Source organism: Dendrobium catenatum, unplaced genomic scaffold, assembly GCF_001605985.2.
Source record: "Dendrobium catenatum unplaced genomic scaffold, ASM160598v2 original_scaffold_83099, whole genome shotgun sequence".
Lineage (NCBI taxonomy): Eukaryota > Viridiplantae > Streptophyta > Magnoliopsida > Asparagales > Orchidaceae > Dendrobium > Dendrobium catenatum.
The window spans coordinates 289,169-313,886 of NW_021401542.1; the positions used below are offsets into that span (position 1 = coordinate 289,169).

Here is a 24,718-nt window from a genome sequence, read left to right on the forward strand (position 1 = left end):
TATGACTGTATTTGTAGTTCTAATAATGTGAAATTCAAACAAGCTCACTTAGAACTGAATTTTGATGAAATCCCTTCGGATGTATTTAATTAATTTTTTTTTTGATTATCATCGAATGTATTTAATTAACCAATGAATTATACTAAAATTAAAATATAAACAAAGATCTTATAGTAATTTTCAGAATAGTCCTCATCTTGCAGCATCTTAACACATCTCATATTAGAATCCCACATCGGTAGCCCATCAGCCCCGGCATAAGTGATTCCCACCTCAGTCGCCCACTGGCACCGGTATAACATAATCCCATCTTGATTGCCCACTGTTGCTGGCCACCTCAGTTTTGTGCTTGCTCCAGCATAACAAATCCCATCTAAGTTGCCAACTGACATCGATATAATAGAATCACACCTTGGTTGCCCACAGGCGCAGGCATAAATGATTCTCATCTCAATCGCCCACTGACGCCGACATAATAACACATCACATTATCTCACATATTTTTTCATAAATAAACATATTTTTGGATGTATTTTATTAATTAAAGCATAATTGGATTCAATTCATAAATTAATAAAAAAATTAGAAAATACTTAAAATATTCGTAACCATAATCTTTATAATATATAAAAATTTAAGTGATGAAAGTTTTACCAATAAAAAGTTATCATCGTATTTCGGTAACAAAAATATAAATTTTATTAGAAAATTTTATACATATTAAATTATTATAAATTGAGATAGACAAAATATAATTTACCTTGAGACGAATAAAATTTTCAATTAGCCCAATGGCTAAAAATGATTCTAAGCAGATTAAAATGGAGTTTTTCTCTACATCAATAGAGGATTTTGCTTAACATTGCTCTCTAAAATTTACAAGTGCAAACTTCCTTAAGCAAGTTACTTTCGCATGGATTTTGTATCACATCATGCCAAGTCCTCTATTTGAATAATTTTGGGAGATTATGAAATATTCTGTTGAGCGCAACGGTTCTAGGGATGCGAGCACCACAGTGCCTAGGCTAAGTTAATGTTTTTTAAATAATAAATATCTTCATCCATTTTTATTTCTACCACCTCACCCTAGCCATTGCCGGAGGGAAGAAGAGGAAAGAGTGGAGAGAGAAAAAGAGAGAGGGATTTTGGAGGATAAAGCTCAGGTTCCATCCGTCGAGCCAGTTAGAGATTTTGTAGAGCATGGAATGGACTTCTATACTCTTATATCTGATTTCAATTCTAGTGATTTTCTAAAAAGTTAAGAGTAAAAATATATTTTTCTTTGATTTTATGATGTTTTTATCATGTTACTTTAGTATACTATTATACACTTTATTTCAAGTATTTTGACAGTAAGAAATTAGATTTTCTCGAGTTAATTTTTTCTACTTAAAATTTTTGGTATATGAAATGATTTGAGGCTTTTTTCTCATTTACAATAGTTATATAAATGTTTTAAAATACTAATTTATATATCTCTCCGAAGTTAGAAATTAAATAGAAAAACTTTAGTGAGTATAATGTTATACGTACAGATTCTACTAGTAATTCTAGCAATTAAAGTATCATCCAAGTACTGCATTAAATCATAATTATTTACTATTGCATTTACATGTGCATACTTCATAGCATGACAATGGAAAAGTTTTGATATATAAAAGTTACATATCTTAAATATTATTAGTGCTTTATTATATTCTATTTTTGTCTCATCTATCTTATATGGATATATTAGTGATTTTGATCATCCTAAAAGAGAGTGCGAGAGATTATGTTGTGATGTTATTTTTTTTTTTTTAAATTTTGGACTCACTTGCTATATGCAGGTCTAAGAGGTTAACGAGAGTTATAAGTTGAAGTGGAGTTATAAACATGTATCAAGACATGTGCATTATAATCATACATTGCATATTATGATAATTTAATGAATCAAGTATAAGTGATATTCTGAGCTGAATTTTAATGATTTTTGAATCTTTGTATAAACTTTGATGAAATGGGAAAGTCAACTTAAAGTAAAAATCTAAAAATAAATGTTATTTGAAATATTTGAAATTTCTATGAAAGTTATTGTAAAAGCTAAGTGATAAATCTGAAATAGAATTGATGAATATTAAAAAAAAAAGAGATAAATCTATGAAGTAATTTTTTTTATCCATTATTAAAAAAAAGAGAGATGATTTTAAGAAATATGAAGTAGACACATTTTTATTTTTTGTTAAATTTACTTCAAATTAAATAAACTAATTTTTTTTATACAAGAATAAAATAAAAAAGAGTTTTGTAGATGCGTTGATAAAAATTAATTTAATCATTTTATAGATTTAGTTTAGAATAAATATAACAAAAATATCAATAAAATTCTATATTTTATTTATAAGGACGTTGAACAGCCGAGCATTCATTCAGCTCCGGCGAAAGTTCGCGGCTTGCACGATGGAGAGAGCCACAGTCGCCTCTCTTCTCGTTTTCTTCTCATGCCTGATTTCTTCCTCGCTCGCTGTAACGTCTGGGTATCTCCGTACCTTTCCGATTTTTCCTCTTCTAAACCCTAATATATATTCTCTTTTATTGAGCTATTGTAAAGGATTCTCTGTAATCTCGCAGTTCGGCGGATGGATACACCATCACGGGTCGCATCAAGATCGATGGTTAGTCTCAGTACTTTTTTCTTGCTTCAAATTTATAGTTTAATTTAGGATCTAGCGGGACTGGTTTGATATCGCTTCTTTCGTACTTTCAAATCTTGTTTAGTAAATAGGGGATAAGATGTTTTATGCTAAAGTTATGCTTTGCAGAATTATTGCGGTTAGTTGGTCCTTTGAATGCATTTTGTCACTTATTATGAATGTTGACGTTGAAGCTTGTTTCTCCTTGATTCTAAGTTCAATCGCCTAAATTCTCTTAATCCCAAGTGCTTGTGAGCTGGCCGTGTCAAGATCGCATGATCTTATCATTTTTTTCTTTGTTTCGTAGTCTATAATTTAGGTTTTTAACCCTTCAGAGCCTTTAAAGATTTGAAGTAATAGAGTGGTGATGAGATGTTTTCTTAAAGGTTGTGCTTTGTAGAATCATTTTTAGATGCAGTGACTTGGATCATGGACACCAGCAGTATTGTTAAAAGAAAAAATCAGAATGCAGCAGAGTGGTACTTCAGTTGATTTCAGTGGTCTGGATAGGGAAGTTGAGTCATAACTCAGACTTCCAGGTAGGGTTCGGCATTGGCATGAAAGAGCTGGAGGAACTGGGTAATGCAGAAAGAGAGCTACGATAAGAGATAAAGGTTGACTCAGGTAATCTGGATCACCAAATCAATTGGAGATGCATTGCTTTATGCAATTGAAACTTTGTTTCAAACTATGTTTAAGACAAAGGAGTGCAATGGCGGGATCTTCAAGATTGAAATAGAAAATTTCATTCATCAATAGCCGAGTTCTAATAACATAAAGAGCTATTTATACTAGGCTGTAAACCAAATAGCTGCCGTACTCCACGAGGTATTTTTAGATAAAAGAGGTAAAAAAAATAGAAAGTGACAATAAAGGGGAATTACATGAAAAATGAATGCTTACTGTATGTATGAATTCAATTTGAAGATCCACTCAATTTGATCTAGAATCAACTAATGTTTAATTCTCCACGAGCACAGTCGGAGAATAGAAGTGGTCAGGCTTGTCCAACATATATGCTGGAGTAGATTGAGACTAGCTACCAAGCCTTTGAAAGGGAAGAATGCATATCAACTATAACAACATATGAGAAATACTAGAGATTGGGGACTCATAAGTTCGAGATAAAAAATTAGCATGAATCAATTCTCTACTTCATCACATAGCAGATCCATACTTCGCATAATATAAGTCATTAGTTACTTCAATGTGGCTTACCTCTGCCACAGTACAACATTGAACCCAAAGATTCCAAACTTTTAGGAAGGGTGTTAATTTTTAGATGTGCATTATTGTTTTCAGCGAGTCAAGAGTTGAAGATGAAGGTTATTTACCTTTGGAACTTCCTACTAATGGGTTTGGGAATTAGGATAGAAGAAAATATTAGTACAAATAGTGAAATTGCATGAAACTAAATGTAGGATAGCATTAAGCTGAATGAGTAAGTGTACAAGTGGAGGAAGGTAAGGCTGAAAATATGAATTTTAACGCCTTAAAAATGAATTTTTCTAGTAGGGAGTTACAGTGAAGTATGTTGTTTGTAGATGCTTTTGTCATTGTCAAGGTTTAAAATTACGCAACTAGGTATTAAGATATTTTTTGTTCATGAGACAAGGCATAATTCTCAAGATGTTTTGAAGGCGTAAGCCTCAAAATTCAAAAGTTGCGTAAAGTGAAAATAAATGTTACAAGTACATTTATATATAATACTCAAATAATATATCAAAGGATGAAATATTAACTTTCTATTGAATTATGAAGTAACAAATTGACATGCATATAAAATAAAAAATTTCAAAAGACGTAAAGCGACAAGTGATAAATTGAATGAAATAGATTTGAAATCGAAATATTACAAGAGCAAACCAACATAAAGGATATGAATTGTATAAAAAAGTATCATATAATATAAAGTTCAACTCCAAATTTTTTCTTTTCCTGTTCCATGCTCATCCAAATTTAATTCCTATAGAAAGTTGAAATAGTTGGTAATAACTCAAAAATTATCTGCACTGTCATCACTAGGGGATCTTTATTTGAGTCGTCGTCATAACAAATTAGTCTATCTCTTGTATCTTCCTGTGGAGTCTAATGCATCCCAATCTACTTCATCTTCATTTATTTCAACCATCTTCCTTTTTCATAAATGTTTGTCATCAACATAATGATGAGAGTAATACTCTAAAATTTTTAGATGATGTCATGGTGGTGTGTGGCTTTCAAGTAATCCGTGATGATGACTATGATGATGGTGGCTATAGTGAAGGCTGTAGGCTGGAGGTTGAGGCAGTTGAGTGAAAGTTGTTGTGGCTCGAGGTTGTATGAATGCATGATTTGTTCGAGGCTTTAGGGATTTCGATAAGTTTTAATAAAAAAATATCTAAATAGGGTGAGGCGTACCTCACGCCAGCAAGATGAGGCTTGCCTCAAGGCGGGCCTTAGCTAAGCCGATGCGTATGTCTCATAAAAAAGCTTGAGGCGTAAGTCTCGAGATATTTTTCACTATAATTGTGCTAAGGCGTGCCTTAAGGTGAGCCTCATATTGCACAATTTTAAACAATGATCATTGATACCATGAGAGTTTCTCGTTCTACTGTTTGGCTAGCAATAGGCTATTAAAAGTGCTTAATCCATACGAATAATCTTATAAGAAAGAAGATCAAGATGTTTTATTAGTGATGAAATGTTTTGAATGTGGTTTTGATTAGCCTGAGTTAGGGGTGTAAGTGAGCTGAGTTTGCTCACGAGCCAGATCAAGTTCATTTTAAAGAGCTCGCGCGTCAAGCTTATTAAGTCACGAGTTCAAGTTTGAGCCTATACTCGAGCTCATATAATAAACGATCTCGAGCTCAGTCTAGCTCATTGAATCGTTCGATAGCTCGTTGAAACACTCGATTAACTTAAAGTATATTTAAAAATTAATTTAAATTAATATTATATAATATATTTAAAAAAATTTAAATTAATTTTATATTAAAAATAATGTTATTAAAAAATATACATATATATTTTAATTTAAAACTAAGAAATCGAGCTCAACAATTGAGTTAAGCTTGATTTTTTCAAATGAGTTCGAGCCTATAAATTTTTTAACTAGTCAAGCTCTAGCTTAGTAAACGATCTGGAGTTGAGCTCAAGCTCAATAAGAACTTAACAAATTGGCATCATCCGAAAAAAATGAAGAGTGGGATGCAAATTTTTTCCATGTGGCATCATCTGGAAATTTAATTTTCATTGCAAGTAAACTTGACCTGCAAAGTTGTAAAAAGGTAATGGGGAAAACATATAAGGAGAAATTCATAGTGACCGTCATGAATAGTTTGATGAGCATCTTTAGAATGCATCCTAACTTGCTAAGAGGCAAAACAAAAATGAAGTTTGGAAAAAAAATTCTATATAATTCATCTAAAAATTAATGTACTATTGGAATAATAATTTTATCTTTAATGTTGAGTATATTACGAGTTTTAGAGTTAATGCAAACATGCCAAGTACCATTAGCATCTTTTTGAAAATGTGGAGAATGATAAGGATGGATGTTAATTGTCTGAGAAAAAGATGGAAGATGAATACATTGATCAATGGTACAAGGTTGAGGTGAACCTTTCGGTGGCTGAAATAAATGTTGAGTTTGTTTGAGCATGGTAGAATTGGATAAAGGTTGATGATGTGAAAGAAACGAGAAACTTGATGTGGAAGGTGGCGGCTGTAGAGAAGGGATTCAGTTAGTGGAACTAAGAATGCGGGTGGAAGAGAAATTATCTTGGAGTGGAGAATGTGGACGGTCATACACAAACTATTAAGTTTATTGTTTATAGAATCCATGAAATAATGGATTTGTTGAAGGGATGAGCCAATGGAAGCAAATTGAATATCTGCTTGATGAAGTGATTTCTGAATTTCTAAAAAATGGGATTCTTGATGTGATTGCATGGATCGTAATGCATCAGCCAAATAAGAATTCTTCATGGTGATGGGTCTCAAGATGATGGAAATTGGAAATATGCAATTCTTGAGAACAAAAAAATTGGTATCTGTAAGAAAGAAGAACATCTAGTAGAAATATGTATTTGGAAATGCAAAATAAGTAAGTGATTCGAAGGAACAGAGAACTTGATGCGGTCTTGAAAAGAAAATTTGCAAGAGGTGGAGGACCGGTTGATTGCAAGAATTCGTAGGTCTTGAAAAAAACTGCAGATGGAGTTGTTGTAATGTTCTTGAATGGGAAAACTGCAGGTTTAGAGAAAAACTGCAACTGTTTGGTCTTGAAACTGCAGATCTTAGAAGGTTAAAACTGCAATTCTTGAGACAAACAACTCCTAAAACAATGTGGAATTGCTGAAGATTGAATGTGAGAACGTCTGGTGGCTGGAAAGAGGGCTATTATGGCTGAAGGAACCGTCCAAACAGGTTCTTGGAGGGGACTCTGTGGCTTAGGGGCGTTGGCTGCCATAGAATGCTGAAAGGAGGTATCAAAACAGCTGAAAGAAGCTGTTTATTGTCAAAATAATTCAGGGAATGTAGATGGATTGTGCTTTTCTGTTTCTTGAAAACAGCAGGTGCAATTAGCTGGTGGTTGTATCTAAAACAATAGCTGGAATAGGTGGACTGCTGCTGTTTTTGAAGGTTTTGGGTGGAGAAGAAGTGGCGTGAGACTGCGGCTGGAAGAAGTCTAGGCAGAACCGAAAAGCGGTGTCCAATATTGCTAAAGAAGCGCGGCTGGAAGCTGTGTTTGGAAGGTTAGCTGCTCGTCTGACTGGAGACTACGGCTAGAAAAGCTGACATTGGATGGCACATGGACAGATGGTAAGGAGGGATGCCAATCGGCATGAAGAGGAAATGGAATTTGAGGTTAGCGCAACAAGAGCACTATTTGTTATACTTCTTGATTGACATCAAGAAGGGAACGACATTGTTTGAGTAGGTATGGACCCCATAAGGAAGAAGAAGGAAAAGAAGAGGCTAGAAAAGGAGAAATGAGAAATCTTTCATTTCACGTGTCTTTCATTACAATAGGAGAAATATTTATAATGCTTCAGGAGATAATGTTCTTACTAGACATTTGCAAGAGGATGTACCTTGGTATGCTTTTCGCTGATGATATTCTTCTTATTTATAAGATTAGAGAGGGAGTTGAAGGTAAAATTGAATTATGGAGGTCAATCTTAGAGTCTAAAGGTTTTATAAGACTAGAGAGGGACTTGAAGGTAAACTTGAATTATGGAGGTCAATCTTAAAGTCTAAAGGTTTTCGCTTGAGTAGATCTAAAACTGAATATATGGAGTGTAATTTTAGTAGTGATAGACCTAGTGGGGGAATTGTAACTTTGGGTGATCAAGTCAATAATAAGAGTATACATTTTAAATATCTTGGATCTATTGTTCAGCGTGATGGTGAAATAGATGGGGATATTTGATGGGGACATCGGAGCTTGGAAAGTCTATTAGAGGCGTGGCCGCCGATCTACTGCTACGATAGCGCTGATGTATTTTTAAGTTGTCATATATATTTATCTTTTATTTATTTATGCTTGTATTTGCTTTAGTTATTTTTCCTTTTTACCCCTTACTTAAGGGTGGTCATGTGTAAGGCCAATGGGCATCGTCGTCTTTTATTTTGAGTCCTTTGTATGAGGCTATACATAGCTCTTATGTTCTCTTTTCATGTTTAATGAATGAATGATAAAATTTTTCCCGTGTTTGAGTTCTTGTGAGAGCTTGAGAGAGATTGGAGAGAGATCCCTTGGAGAGGGAATCAGATCACCCACCAACATTGAAAGTGTCCGGGTTTGTGGTTCTTTCTTCCCTATCTTTCTTCTCCATATTCCCTTCCCCTATTAGCCGTCGGCCAAGGATTCCCCACCCCTAAGCCGCCGACCACCTTAGCCATCACCCACCAACATTGAAAGTGTCCGGGTTTGTGGTTCTTTCTTCCCTATCTTTCTTCTCCATATTCTCTTCCCCTATTAGCCGTCGGCCAAGGATTCCCCACCCCTAAGCCGCCGACCACCTTAGCCATTCACTCTCACCGTTGGCTAGCTCCCAATCCCCACCTTACACCCGAACCCACCTCCCTCCACCACCACTCACGGCCAAGTCCATACCGCCGGCCCCTCCCCTTGGCTTTCCCTCCACCTTCAACTTGCCATCAAGCCTTTCCTAATTTAGCTTTTCATATTTTAGGTAATTCTATTAATGATCAAATTCAAATCTGTTTGAATTTGAAATTGTTACATAAATTATAAATCATATTTTAGAAAACTTTTCAATTCATATCCTATTTAAATTTTAAATTAAATTGGGATGAAATCCTTCATTCCAAATTTAATTTATTAATATAAGAAAGCATTGAATGCCTCCTTAAATCCCACCCCCCTCTCCCTATTGTCGCTGGCCCCCCTCTTGGATTCCTTTGGAATTATTTCCAAAATCCAAACAACCCTCTTGGCAATAATTCAAATCTCCCCTCCCCATCTCTTGGCTGAAATCCCCAAGGTCACCACCTCTATTTCTTTCCAAACCCACCTCTTCTCTTTTGGGAATTAAATCCCAAGCCCCACTACTCCACCCGCCCCCCTCCTTGTGGCAAACCTCCTTTAAATTTCTTTCCAAGTCCAAGAGACTTTGATTTGAAAATTAATCTCAGCTTTTCCCTCCAAAATCACCTCTTTAAATCCCACTCTAGCTCCACCCAATCGCTGAATTTCCAAACCCTAATCCTCCCCTACTACTAGGCCGGCCACCTCCCATGTCTTCTCCATTACAACTATTGGGAGAAACTTCTTTCTATATAGTTGAGTCTTCAAGGGAAGTAACAACTATCATCGTCCACACATCAACTCTTCAAAACCAATGAATGGCCGATCCGAAACTTGATTACGTATTCGCTTACGACGAGCAAGGGAACGTCAACATCCTCCACTCCACCTTCGACTTCAACCCGGAAGTCGATAACTCCGTTAAAGACTATTTGGATCGCATCATCTTCACACTTTCTGAGGTCATTGACGAACAACTTGCCAACGCCCAATGACAAATTGTTTCTGGACACAATGAGGGCGAACTTCTTCCCCTATTCATTTATCTTCTTACTCCGCTAATCTTATAGGTGGTGATCCAATCGCAAGGAGTCGTGCCTCGCCCTTTGCCCCCTGCTTAGTAATCATAGGCATTGAGTTTTACTTTCTATGTTTCTACTCTCATTGTTAACATAGGGATTTTTGTTGAATAACTACTTAATTTGTATGTTGTTGAAATTCTAAATTGTTTTGATGATTCAAGTACTTAGCATGCGATTTGGCCTAAGCGTAACTACCACTCTTATGCTTTCTATTATCGTTTAGTGGCTAATAGTCTTAATTGTTATTTGCTCTTATCAAAATCGTGCAAGTTCTTATTGCATTAATCTAAAGCATATTTAGTCCTGCATCAATATTATTAGTAGAATTCAAGTTTCATGGTTGAAGTGGAGGAATGCATCGGGCTTATTGTGTGATAGAAAAGTCCCCCTCAAACTTAAGGGAAAATTCTATAAGATAGTGGTGAGATTTACAATGTTTTATTGTGCAGATTGTTGGCCATTAAAATAGAAGCATAATACTAAGTTAAGTATTGCAGAGATGAGGATGCTCAGGTGGATGAGTGGATTTATCCTTAGAGACATGATATGAAATGAGCATATACGTGAGAAGGTTGGAGTAGCTCCTGGGGAAGATAAGATTAGAGAGAGTCGCCTTAGATACTTTGGTCACATAAAACGACGGCCTTCCGATGACCTGGTTAGGAAAGTAGATGTATTAGATTTGACTTATATTAAGAAAGGTAGATGTAGACCTAAAAAGACTTGGTTAGAAAATATTAAAAATGATCTTTCTTTATTAGATTTAAATGAGAATTTGACTTTTAACAGGACACAATGGATAAAAAGGATTCATGTACCTGTCCCACGTAGTGGGACAAAGGCTTGTTGTTGTTGGGGAGATTAAGTTTACAATATAGAACTGATATAGTTAATACAAACTTAAAGTATTATACAAAAAATAAACTATTGCTTATTTTATATATATATATATATATATACTATTTGGTTTGTACTTTATTTGACTAAAGATATATTGCTAGTGTATAACAGAAGGCCAATGGGTAGACTAGAGGCAACATAGATAGATTTTGTATAAAAAATTTGCGCAAAATAGGTTTGGCGCTTCGTGTAACACTCGACAAACAACAACAACAACATCATCAAGCCTTTAACACTCGACAAAGATTTATGAAAAATGAGAATTTATAAAGTCAAACTCAAAATATTGGGATACTCTAATGCTGATTACGACCTTGTGCTATTTTTACAAAATGTGAGTCGAGAAATAAAAAATAGTATTCAGGTGCAGTTGCATTAAAAATAAATGTACTCATTAAACTAAGCAATTGATGCTGAAAACACCCAGTGTGGTTGATTTGGAATTAATTGGATGCTTGACTTGAATTATGGAGTTCATCTTCTGGCATTTGTTATTAATATGGCAGCTAGTGTTTCTTGTAGGTTTGTTGTACCGCCAATGATTAAATCTAAAGATGCTGGCTGCGTTCCTTTGTTATAATTTTAAAATGTATTGTTTAGTTTTTAATGTTTGCTTTAGATTTCTACTCTTTATCTATGGCCTAGTACTACAAAGTTGAGATCTGCTCTTTTGTCGTTCAGGTTATATTCTTGTTTGCCAGGTTAGAATAATTAATTTGTTTCCTAACTGATTTTTGGATTACCATGTTTTTTTATGCTTGATAAAATTATTAGATTTGGCATCTTTTGGAGTAGTGCCATTTGTTTAAACTATGTCCTCTGTTGATTGTATATTCTGTCTTAATCTTGATTTCGTGAGGTGGGAATGCGGGAATTGGATATGATCAAAGCTCAGATACATGAGTTTTGCGAACTCTTTTTGCTTCAATCAAGATAAAATAACTCATTATATCACTGCCTTGCGCAAAAGATATCTTTGTTTTATTATAATTTTTTTATGTACAATTTTTTGGTATATACCTGATGTTTTGACAAATAATACATAGATTTTAGATCAATAACTATTTTGGTCTTGTATATTTGAGTTAGTTCTAATACAGTGTCTGAAACAAAATCTATTTACAGGTATTGGGTCAAAGGTATTTGGACATTCCTCCAAGTTATCTAATATCAAGGTCATACTTAATGGTGGTCAGACAACTACTTTTGTTAGAGCAGATGGTTACTTCTCATTGTATCCTAGTGACTTTGTTTTTGAATTTCTTTTTTTCCCATCCAATTAACCGTAACGATTCATGAATCTCACGGTATTAGTAGAATTCCATTCTCACTGATTTGGTGAGCACCTTATTTCTTCCTTGTTCTAATCCCCGGTTTCACCATCTTATCAGAATAATCATTGAAAAACAATAATCATATCTTGTTCGCCCATCTGCTCTTGCTTCATCAGTGTTGGATCAAGATAATTAGATAAGAAATTTTTAAATTAGTTTTTATTAGTAATTGGTGGTTTGACAGGTTGATGCCACTTCTGTGTTGTGTCTAAATTTTAAAAACTCTTTATATTCAGCATATTTTAGTTCATTAAGGCTTGCAGGTTTAGATTTGTGACATGCCATAATACACCATGCCATTAATATTGATGGTGTATCATACTCTTTTTCACTTAAGAAAACCAATCTGGTATTTTGGGACCCTTGTACCTACCATACCGTATATAAAGAAGCATGGAGGGTTTAAAGGTTCTTTAGAACAAGAAATTACATTTCAAATATTGGAATGTGATTTACAAGATAATCCATTGGTGGATTTATTTACTTTTTATTTGAGTAGTCTCTTGTTTTTCTTTACCGCCATGCTTAAGCTGCAACATCCCTGCTGGTACTCATCTGATTGAGGTGGCTGCAATGGGCTATTTATTTTCTCCTGTAAGATCTTCTCGCTATTAGACATATTCAATTCACCAAGACAAAAACGTGAGCAAATTCTTTGTAAGTTCTTCAGGTTCGTGTTGATATAAGTGCTAGGAATCCTGGTAAAATCCAGGCAGCGTTGACTGAAAATAGGAGAGTTCTACAGGAGTTAGTTTTGGAACCTCTAAGAGAAGAGCAATACTATGAGGTACGTTTGATTTTTGGCTTAAAGTTAGCTATTCATATGTACTGATGATTTATTTGGTTATTATACTTGTAGATGAGGGAGCCATTTTCTATAATGTCTATCGTGAAAAGTCCTATGGGTTTGATGCTTGGTTTCATGTTCCTTGTTGTGTTCCTCATGCCAAAGTTGATGGAGAATATGGGTATGTACCCATCCTTTAATGCTTGCTTGTTACATATTTTATTCTTAGAGCCGAGTATTTAACTTCTTGTGATGCATTTATTTGATACATTTGTGTGTTTATCTTTGAAAGATAGGCCGTTATCTCCTATTTTGGTAACAGATTTAACAATATGAACGCGTACTGAAAATGAATGCATGTGTATACAAAGACCAGGCGTAGAGGTTTCACATAACATTTTCAAATTAACATTGTTTTTTGTTTTTAACATTGTAACACATAAGATGGCGGTTATCCTACTGAATTGAGAAAATAACAGTAATATCCTCTTTTTATTTCTCAATTCCTCCATCAGCAAGTGGCCTACATTGTTGGTTGCTTGAAGTCTTAACAATTAAGGAAACTTTCCTCTTTTTGGTGCCACACATCTATTGGAAAGCCCTATTAACTGAGTTATGCATGGAGTTGCAATTATGCATCTTAGACTCAGCAAGAAATGACGGTCAATGATGTGGTCCCCCCGAGGGGGGTGGTGGGGGGTGCTGCCTGGTTGGATAGGGAGTAGAATTAAAAGAGTGGATCACTTATCAAAGGAGAAGGTGGGGAAAGTGGGGAAAAACATGAACTAAATTCAAGTTTTTGAGGGAAAATAGGGAGAATTATATTCGACATTTTGGTGGTATTATTTCTTCATGCAGATGTTGTAGTTGTTCTTCTTGTCCACTATTTTTGTGAGGGATTCTAGCAGCATCTAGAGTTTGGGAGAGGTCCTCCCGAAAGAGGACCATTATATCTTGTATATTCGTGTTTGCTTTCTTATCAAGAAAATCTGATTAGTTTGCTGAAATTTACTGTTTGTTCGTTTATTTTTGGAGTTCAAGTCCTTGCAAATGGGTATCAGAGCAATTTCTTGGGACCGATGGTTGGGATAAGAGTTGAGGTGTTAGAAGAAAAGTTGGAGGGGGAAGTAGGACAACTGCGAATGGATGTGGGATTGTTGAATGAATATTTTTCAATGATGGAAGGTTTGAGAATCTAGAGGAGATGATGAAGTGGATGTTGGAGTTTCAAACTAAAGCGGCTCCTCCGGAAGCAAGGGGGAATAAGGAAAATTTTAGGAGAAGAGGATGGAATACCTCTCCTTGAGCCTTTACTGAGAAGGGGGATGTATAGAGAATATGGAGGCAGTATGGAATGGGAATAAGAGAATAGGCGGGCTGAATTTGAAGGAAGAGGGAGATACGAAAGTAGAAGGGAGGAGAGGGAACCGTGGAGAGATCTCAATACTCACTTCATGGGAGGCATGACAGGCGGAAGGGGAAATTGGGGCGGAGGAGATCCGAAGTTTAGGAAGTTGAAAATGGTGGTGTTTGAAGGCGAAGATGAGCATGGGTGGATCTATAGAGTGGAGAGGTAGTTTATGGTGAATGGGTTAATTGAAGGTGAGAGACTTATGGCAACAACTCTATGTCTTGAGGGGAAGGGACTGTCATGGTACCAATGGAGGGAGATGAGGTTCTTGATCTGTTCATGGTAGGAGTTTATGGATTGCTTGTTGGAGCATTTTCGAACCAAGCAGGATGGGGATTACTATGAGCAATTCTTTGCATTAAACAGGGAGGCACTGTGATTGAATATCAAGAAAGATTTGAGCTTCTGTCAAGTCGGGTAGGGAGGTTTTCAGAGGCAGTGTTGGAGAGCAATTTCATGAAAGGCCTCAAACGAAAGTTGAGAGCAACGGTGCGGGTGGCAAGGCCCCGTGATTTGGGGGAGGAGATGGAGTTAGCTTAGCTGATTGAGGACAATAATTGACTGCAGAGGAGTAGTAAGGGTGTCAGCTTGGGAGGTTCTTATCGCACGACGGCCACTTTCTTGGCACCTAGGGTGCAGACTATACCAGTTCAAAGGGAGGCTCCAAAGGAGGGTGGTTCGGGAGTCCGACAGGGAGGGAATTTTAAGAGGTTGTCTGATACAGAATTGCAATACAAGAGGGATAAGGAGTTAAGTTTCAGATGAGATGAAAAATTTACACTGGGACATAGATGTAAAAATCGTACCTTGCAGGTTCTCTTTGTGTGATGAGGAGGAGGTGGATAAAGTAGAGGCAATAAGGGAGGATGTAGAGGAAGAGAAGCCATTACACTTGGAGGTGATTGAAGTTTCATTGAACTTTATCTTGGGATTCACCCCGAATCACACTATGAAGGTTAGGGCACAAATAAGAGGAGAGGCAGTAGCGATCTTGGTGGACAGTGGGGTGGCTACACAATTTTATATCAAACCATGTGGTTGACTAAGTTGGGTTGAAACTATTGGACACTAGATGTTTTAGAGTGATAATGGGCATAAGAAATGTGGAGAAGAGTAGAGGGATCTATCAAGGTTTGGTGGTAGAGCTATAGGGGATTCACATCAAGGAGGATTTTCTTCCATTAGAGTTGGGAAATACTTATTTAATTTTGGGAAGAAAGTGGTTACAAACCTTGGGGGAGACCAAGGTAAGCTGGAAGGCATTAGCTATGAAAATCCAGGTGAAGGGGAGGAAGGTGGTAATTAAGGGAGACCCAAGCTTATACAAAGTAATGGTTTCTTTGAAAACTATGATTCGTGCCATACAAGAGGAATGAAGGGGATTCTTGATGGAGCTCCAGAGCTTGGAGGGAGGTGGGACAGAGGAGATAGAGGACATTCCAAACATTGTCTAGCCACTACTTTGGCACTTCAGGGAAGTATTCCAACTTCCCCAGGGATTGCCACCCCCATGGGAACACAAGCACTCTATAGTTCTGAAGGAAGGAATCTCTCCCATTAACGTCTGGCCATATCACAACCTTTAGATCCAGAAGGATGAGATTGAGAGGTTGATTCGGGAGATGGTTGAAGCTGAAATCATCAAGCTCAGTGTGAGTCATTTGTCTAGTTGTGTATTGTTGGTGAAGAAGAATTGAAGTTGGAGGTTCTGTGTAGATTATCGTGCCTTGAATAAGGAAACTGTACCAGACAAATTTCCTATACCAGTCATTGATGTGCTGTTAATAAGTTGCATGGATCTATGATATTCTCCAAGATCAACTTGAAATTCGGGTACCACCAGATTAGAATGCGATCGGGAGACACCCACAAGATAGCTCTCAGGACACACGAGGGACACTATGAGTTTGTGGTGATGCATTTTGGCCTCACTAATACATCAGGTATTTTTCAAACTCTGATGAATAGGGTATTTCAACCCTACTTGCGAAGGTTTGTGCTGGTATTTTTTGAAGATATATTAGTATATAGTAAGTCTGAGGAGCACTTGGAGCATTTGTGAGTTGTGCTATCTATCTTAAGAGCGCACTTTGTTTGCCAATCGGATGAAGTGTTCTTTCGCCTAACCCAGAGTGGAGTATTTAGGACATTTGGTGTCTTAGAAGGGAGTAACAATTGACTAGAGTAAGATTAAGGCCATGCTCAGATGGCTCATACCTAAGACATTGAAGGAGTTGAGAGGATTCTTGGGACTTACAGGCTACTATTAAAAATTTGTGAAAGAATACAGTTCTATAGCAGGGCCGTTGACGGAACAGCTCAAAAAGGATAACTTCAACTAGGGAAGTCTACCAACCAGGCATTTGAGGAGTTGAAGAAGGTTATGATCAGTGTGCCAGTTTTAGCTCTTCTAGATTTCGGCCAACCTTTTGTAGTTGAGACATATGCCTCAGATTTTAGGTTGGGAGCGGTACTCATGCAGAACGAGAGACTTGTGGCCTATTTCAGTTAGGGGTTGACAGCCAGGGCAAGAGTCAAGTCAGTCTATGAGAGGGAGTTGATGGCGATTGTGCTTGCCATTCAAAAATGGTGGCCTTATTTATTGGGAAGACATTTCATCGTCAGAACTAACCAGAGGAGCTTGAAGTATTTATTGGAGCAGAGAATCATCACTGAGCAGCATCAAAGATGGCTTTCCAAGTTATTCGCTTATGACGTTGGGATTTAGTATCGACCTGGAGTTGAAAATAAAGTAGCAGTTAGTTTATCCAGGTACATGTGAGAGTCCCATATGATGGCATTGTTTGTGTCCTTAGTAGTTGATTGGGAAGCATTGAGGAGAGAGAGAGAGAGTGAAAAGGATGCGGGGTTAATGAAAATTAGGGAGGAGCTGGTGGAAAATAAAAACAACCATCCAGGATATTCAGTGGTGGGATAGAAGTTGCTTCATAATGGGCGGTTTGTGCTTCCAAAAACATCTTCTTACATTCCCTGCTTGTTTCAAGAGTTTCATGGGATGACCATTGAGGCATATTCGGAGGTAAAAAAGACATATCACAGATTTTCTGCAAAGCTGTTGGGAGGGTATACAGAAGGATGTAAAAGAAGATGGTGGCTAGCTGTAATATATGACAGAGGCATAAATATTTAGTTATGTCTTCAGGAGGGTTCCTACAGCTGTTAGCTCTTCCAAAAAAGGTGTGGGAGGAGGTGACCATAAACTTCATTGAAGGGCTGCCAAAGTCAGAAGGATACACTAGGATACTGGTGGTAGTGGATTGATTAAGTATGCTCATTTCATTCCCTTTTGCTACCCTTATACAATAGTATTAGTAGCAATATTTTTCATGAGATATCGAAATTGATTATATCTGATCGAGACAAGATCTTTGTGTTAGTTCTGGAATGAATTGTTCAAGATGCAGGGGACCGTTTTGAAAGGAGCATTGCTTATCATCCTCAGATGGATGGATAGACAGAGGTGGTCAATCGTTGTGTGGATACTTATTTTCGATGCTTTGTATCAGATATACCAAAGTTGTGAGAAAAATGGTTGGCATGGGCTGGGTAGTGGTATAACATTTTCTATCATTTGATAGCTTAGACAATACTGTTTGAGGTGTTACATGGAATATATCCGCTTCACTTGATATATGATTGACAAGGCAGCACACTGGTGGCATCAGTAGAGCAATACTTTGAGGACAGAGGCATGATATTGGTGGAGCAGAAGGGGCGTTTTTTGAGAGCTCAACAAATTATGAAGAGACAAGTAGATGCATACAGGAAAGACATTCATTTTCAGGTGGGGATAGGGTTTACTTGAAGCTTCAATCCTATAAATAGAGTACCTTGGCACAGAGAAGGAATGAGAAGTTATTACCTTGTTATTTTGGTCCTTACAAGATAGTGGAGTGTATTGGTGATGTGGATATTGCTTACAATTACCATCGTCATCAGGCATTCATCCAGTGTTTCATGTGTCCTAGTTCCGACGTGTGATAGGAGAGCATATTCCGTTTTCCGCACTTCCCATGACATTGACGGACGATATGGAGGTGTTGTTAGAACCATTGGATGTTGAAGGAGTGCGCCAGGGAGTAACAGGAAGCAAAGAAGTGTTGATTAAGTGGAAAAACCTACCAAAGTATGAAGCCACGTGGGAGTTCTATCAGATTATTCAGCGGCAGTTTCCTTCATTCCACATTGAGGACAAGGTAGTACTTTTCGGGGGAGTATTGATGGACCATTGGTCAAGGATTTGGGCCCAAGTGTGGGGGGTGGCTGCCTGGTTGGCAAAGGAGAAGAATTAAAGGAGGGGATCAGAAAGGGAGTAGAATTAAAGGAGTGTATCGCTTATCAAAGGAGGTGGGGGAAAAATATGGCGTAAAGTTAGGTTTTGGGAGAAAAATAGGGAGAGTTATATTTGGCCTTTTGGTAGTATTATTTTTGTTCATGTAGATTTTGTGAGTGTTCTTAATGTTCATTGTTTTTGTGAGGGATTCTAGCAGCGTTTAGAGTTTGAGAGAGGAAGGCCTCCTCTCGAAAGAGGACCATTGTATATTGCTTGTTCGTGTTTGCTTTCTTATCAAAAAAATCTATTTATTTTGTTGAAATTTACTATTTGTTCATTGATTTTTGATGTTCAAGTCCTAACAAATGGGTTGCTAAGTGAGTAATACTACTTGGATGTTCTTGGTTTCTCTACCTAAACTAAACATTTATCTGTACTGCTCTTTCATTTAGATGCAAAATGGATGATTTTCAATTTTGCATCTTATTCATAACCAAGAAAATTGGTTTCTCAGTTAGACGGCTAAGGATTTTTGCTTTCTCTACTTCAACAAAACCTTTATTAGTACTCTTTTTTCTTTTAGTTGCAACATGGATACCTAAAGCAACCCCTGATCTTTTTTCTGTACAAATTTAGAATGGGAAAGAATGGGAATGCCACTACGAACATGTTACATTCCGGCCATAATACCTACACCATAGCAAATCACATCAAAACCAGACGGATGGATTAGGCTAGATCATTCTATCACATTTTTCATCATTCATATTGAATCATCTTTATTTGTCATACACATCTACTAACACAATAAGATACATTTCTAGCGGATTAGATGAAGTCCTCTCATTCATCAAATATAGAAAAACTTATACATTTATCCATCATCTATACAAAAGACATTTAGACTTTAACTTTTATTTTAGGGAGTAATACATAAAACATGGATTTTAATATACTAAATGATGATGGATGACTCATCTAAATATGGAGTTCAATTTGTGCCTTTTTTCTTCAAATTTCAAATAATTGAACATTATACCAAACCAATCTTAATGAAAAAATGACTTGGTATTCGTTTGGAATGACTTTCTTATTGCTTCTTAAAACAGCTTTCTAGTATCAAAATTTTAATTTTTGTATTAAAAAATTACTTCAAGAAGCAGTAATAAAGCCGTTCCAAACGAAACCTTAATCTTCACCAAATGGCATAATCATCATCTAATCCTAGAGAAGAAAAGGAAATTAGAACAGATTGTCATTACATAAAAATATAAACAACATCAAAATGACAAGCTTGAATATAATGATCATTCTAGTCTATTCATCATGATATCGTAGCTATGAAAAAGGTGTGTGTGGCATAATATGAGCTTCCAGCCTGCGGGAGCTTTGACCTACACTATGAAATGGTCTGTTGTTGGTGACAAGGCCATAAACCAATAATTAGGGAAGAATTGCCAAAGTGGATTGGAGATATAATTTTACAATTGGAAGAAATTCTCTTTGAATGGGTGAAGAATGCCTGCTATTTATCCGAGCATAATGGAGTTAATCTAATTGGCCCAATTAGCCAAACATTCAGCGAGCTGAACCTTATATTTCAATCTCTATGATATTTCCTACATTTGATTGAATCTGTTTCCTTACCCTGACTAATTTTCACATTCAGATCCGGAAGAAATGAGGCGGGCTCAAGAAGAAATGAGGAACCAAGGCGTCCCATCTCTCTCAAACTTGCTCTCTGGAAGGACCAGTAATTCATAAACAAGCCAGTTTCATAAGAGAAATGTCCATTGGAGCTGAAATTTTCTTCTTTTTTAAACTATTGTGGCAATGCTAAGCTGGTTTCTGGCAAGATAGATAGAGACGTGAGATTTTGACATTTCTCGAATGATAAATTTGCTTCTTTGATATGCTCAAGTGGTACAACAGATTGTTTTCTCATTCTTATGTAATTGAAAGTTTACAAGTCAGGCTCTCATTGTAATAAAACTTTAATACTATATATTTTTTGCTTTTCACTTTAATTATTGGATTTTACTGATTAGGAATTATTAGAGTTGAATTTTAATAGTAATTTTTAGTACTTAGTTTAATGTGTACTCTAACTATATTAAAGATTTGTTTGAGATAACTGTAGCTTTTTATAAAGATAGTTGCATAGTTTTTATGGAGCAATTAATACTTTAAAAGCTGTTGTAGAAAGCAAAGCAGCCTTAAGACAAAAATTCTTAAAAGTAGCAATAATGAATAGTCAAATAGAGACAGTGGTTGTGGTTTGAAAAATAAAATAATAAAAAATTGATTCAACCGAATCTTAAGATTTTGTTTTGAATGACTTATTGCTTCTTAAAGTAGTATTTAAGTAAAAAATTTTAATTTTTATACTAAAAAATTATTTTAAAAAGCTAAAGAAAGCCATCACAAACGAAATCTAAGACTTTGGGATAGCTTATTGTTTTTCGAAGTCATTTCTTATTACATTTTTTTAATAAAAAGAAGTTTTAAAAAATATTAAGAAAACTATCACAAATGAATATTAGATTTCATTTTTGGTTGTCTTGGGAGTAGTAGGATAAATGCTCGTTGTGCTTGTATATTATTATCTTGATTTAATGTAAAATTTTAAACAACAACAACAACCTTTTGTCCTACTACATGGGGTCGGCTATATGAATTTTTTTCTCCATTATGTTATGTTAAAAGTCAAATTTTTGTTTAAATCTAATAAAAATTGATCATTTCTAATATTTCTAGCTAAGTCTTTTTAGGTCTACCTCTATCTTTCTTAACATAAGTGAAATCTAATATAAAATTTTAAAATATCCTAATTAATTACAAATTTTTATAAATATAAAAAAGATTAATTCCATAACTTTTTAATAGATTGATAGGTTTTATATATTTTTTATTCGAGCAATTTTTATTTGATATGTAATCCCTGCATCTCCCACCTACGACAAATTATTGCATCTGGTCACCGGTTGCGGAAAATAGGTTCGGATATCCAATAAAAGTTTGTCACGTCACCTGCACTTTACCTATAGTTTAGATGCGCTTTGACCTGCGCTTTAGATGCGCTTTGACCTGCGCTTTAGATGCGCTTTGACCTGCGCTTTAGATGCGCTTTGACCTGCGCTTTAGATGCGCTTTGACCTGCGCTTTAGATGCGCTTTGACCTGCGCTTTAGATGCGCTTTGACCTGCGCTTTAGATGCGCTTTGACCTGCGCTTTAGATGCGCTTTGACCTGCGCTTTAGATGCGCTTTGACCTGCGCTTTAGATGCGCTTTGACCTGCGCTTTATATGCGCTTTACCTGTGCTTTTGACACTCTTAATTTAAAATAATATTTTATTAATTTCTGGACCTATCTCCGCGTCCCGTGACCGGATGCAATAATTTGCCCCCACCTACGGATGTGTTTCATTTTCTTACCTTAAATATAAAATTAAATCAATTAATATTTAATAATAATTATTTTGTTATATAAATATGTCCAAGCCAACAAAATCATTACTCGTGGATGGAGGTGGAGCGATCGGATAAAAAAGGGGGGATTTACACACAAATCACGTATTTACTCATCAAATATATAAATTTTTATATTGATCTACGTAATATTTAAGTATTTAATTATATTAAATGTATACATAAAAATATATTTTATTAAAAAAAAATTAATGTTAATGATATATATGATGAGAAAAAATTGTTTTTTTGGCAGGCTTGCAATAAAATAATTAATTAAATGTTCTATAAATTTTTACATGTATTTTGTTTTTTTAATAAAAAATTTTATCCTACCGCAGTAGTCTATGTTTGTTTGTAAATTTATCTATTGTACTCATATAATATAGACATGTATTATTTAAAAAAAAAAACATATTTTTTATCTTATAAAAACAGAGGAAAATGTTAATATTTTTAGGCGCCATTGCTTTTCGCTGCTTTCAAGAATTTTTTTTTACTTGAAAGCTGTTTTAGAAAGCAGAAGAAAACTGTCCCAAAGAAGGCCTTATGGCTTGTTGTAAAGTTGCTGTGTAAAAAATAGTTTTTTAAAAGCTCTTGTAGAAAGTAGCTTGCCATCACAAAAATTTGGTTGGTATCTTAAACCAAAACATTAAAAAGCTGTCCCAAATCAAACCTTAATCGAAAAAATAAGATAAATATTTTTGGTCTCATTTGAACACATCAAAATTTGATTTTGATTAAAATAAATAAATTCACATTTCTTACACAGTTTTTTTTTAAGCAGATTCATTGTTAATCACCTTGTTTATTATTATTATCATTATTATTATATCAGATTATAACTGATGAATAGATTTTTTTTTTAATTACAAGGAAATATTACTAAATAGGAAAATTAATGAAAGGTTTCCCTTTCGAACGTATATATTTCCACTCTACCAACTTTTAGCGTTTTACTTCTTAGAAGAGCAAAGCGGGCACGCTTCAATCTTCCAACTTTGACATTTCTGCAAAGATATTTGAAGCTATCTTTTTACCAATATAATACCTTATTTTCATCTCAAATATTTAATTTTTTATTTCTTGGTCTGTCTGACATTTGTTGCCTGCCAACTACAGTCCCTCTGACCATCGTCACCCACCGACTATGGTCCCTCTGACCGTCGTCGCCCACCGACTATGGTCCCTTCGACCTCTGCCAACTGCTGACTATAGTCCCTCCAATCTCTATCGTTCGCCAATTATGGTCCCTCAAACTACCATCCCTCATAGATTACGTTCCCTTCGACTATCATCGCTCGCCGACAACCATCCCTTCGATGGTCCATCCGATCAATGTAGCCCACTAACTATGGTCCCTCTGACCACCATTGCCCATCGACTAAGGTCCCTCTGACCTCCATCATTTGCTGCCATCACTCGCCGGCTATAGTCTATCCAACTTTTGTTGCCCGTCGACTCTGGTCCCTTCGACCACCGTCACCCACCAAATATGGTCCTTCCTACCACGGTAGCCCGCTCATTACGATCCCTTCAACCTCCATCGCCTACCGACTACAGTCCCTCAAATCTCCATCACCAGCAGAGTACGGTCCCTCTGACCATTATCGTCCGTCGAATATGATCCCTCCGACCACCATGGCCCACTGACTACGATCCATCCGACCAACGTCGCTCATCGACTACAAACCCTCCGACCACCGTCTCTTGCTGACTATGGTCCCTTTAACCTATATTGGTCATCAAGCACTGTCACTCTAAGCTCCGTTGCCTGTTGACTACGGTCCATCCGACATCCATCGCCCGCCGACTATGGTCCATTTGACCACCGTCGCCCACAAACTATGGTCCCTCTGTCCTCTATCGTACGCTGACTATGGTCTCTCCTACCACCGTCGACTTGCCAACCAAATGAACATGCTAACTTTCTCTTGAGAATGACTCCTTTATCATTGGATTTTTCCAACCCCAACTATGTAATGTGCTCTATATGATACAATGAGCCAAGGCCTTTCCCCCGAGGAATGGGACCATTTGTAATCAACTACAAATACTAGTGGAATCTTTTCAACTGGGCCAGACTTCATTTTTCCCTTTTTTAGGATTTTTCATATAAAAATCTTAGTGTCTCTTATGAGTATTGCACACCTCTATTTTATTTATATGTTTGTTGGATCTTTATTCAAAGCTAAGACATTAAGCTCTTTATCTCTCTATCGCCGAAAATATTTTAGTCTACAAGATGAATACTTAGGGGTAGATGTAGAAATAGTTCAGGGTGGACAACTGCCCATTATAAAACTTTTAGTAAAATAAATAGTTTAATTATTGTTTTCCTTAGTAGACCAAAATTCTACCAAAAAAAAATCATTTTCTATTTCATTAATAAGATTATGCACATTCTAATCATATTTTGCCCGTCTTCTGCATCTAAAAATGTTGCATAAGTTGCTAGTTTTGTTTTGCATTTTTTTTTCACATATTTTAATAATGCTATAGTTTCATAATATTCAGTTCAATTCTTGCTTCATTTGGGAAATGTTTTTTATTGCTTTTTAAAACAACTTTCTAGTACACAAATTTTTTGAATTAGAAATTTTTTTACTAGGAAGCGCTATTTTAGAAAACAGTAAAAAAGTTGTCCCAAAAGAAAACATTCAACCTACACTAAGAGATTAAATGGATAATCTTTTCAAACTTCTTTCACTAAGAAATTTTTAGCCGAATTGCTTT

The 24,718-nt window shown here is 36.0% G+C and overlaps 1 protein-coding gene across 1 annotated transcript; it reads left to right on the plus strand.

Annotated features, from left to right (window-relative positions):
* The first annotated feature begins 2,368 nt into the window (after positions 1 to 2,368).
* Positions 2,369 to 20,362, plus strand: LOC110103951 (ER membrane protein complex subunit 7 homolog). The gene is made up of 7 exons (XM_020832855.2): positions 2,369 to 2,513; positions 2,608 to 2,651; positions 11,814 to 11,922; positions 12,553 to 12,616; positions 12,693 to 12,809; positions 12,882 to 12,990; positions 20,184 to 20,362. The coding sequence occupies exons 1-7, from the start codon at positions 2,437 to 2,439 to the stop codon at positions 20,276 to 20,278; spliced, it is 615 nt and encodes a 204-aa protein (XP_020688514.1). The 5' UTR covers positions 2,369 to 2,436; the 3' UTR covers positions 20,279 to 20,362.
* Positions 20,363 to 24,718: the final 4,356 nt, after the last annotated feature.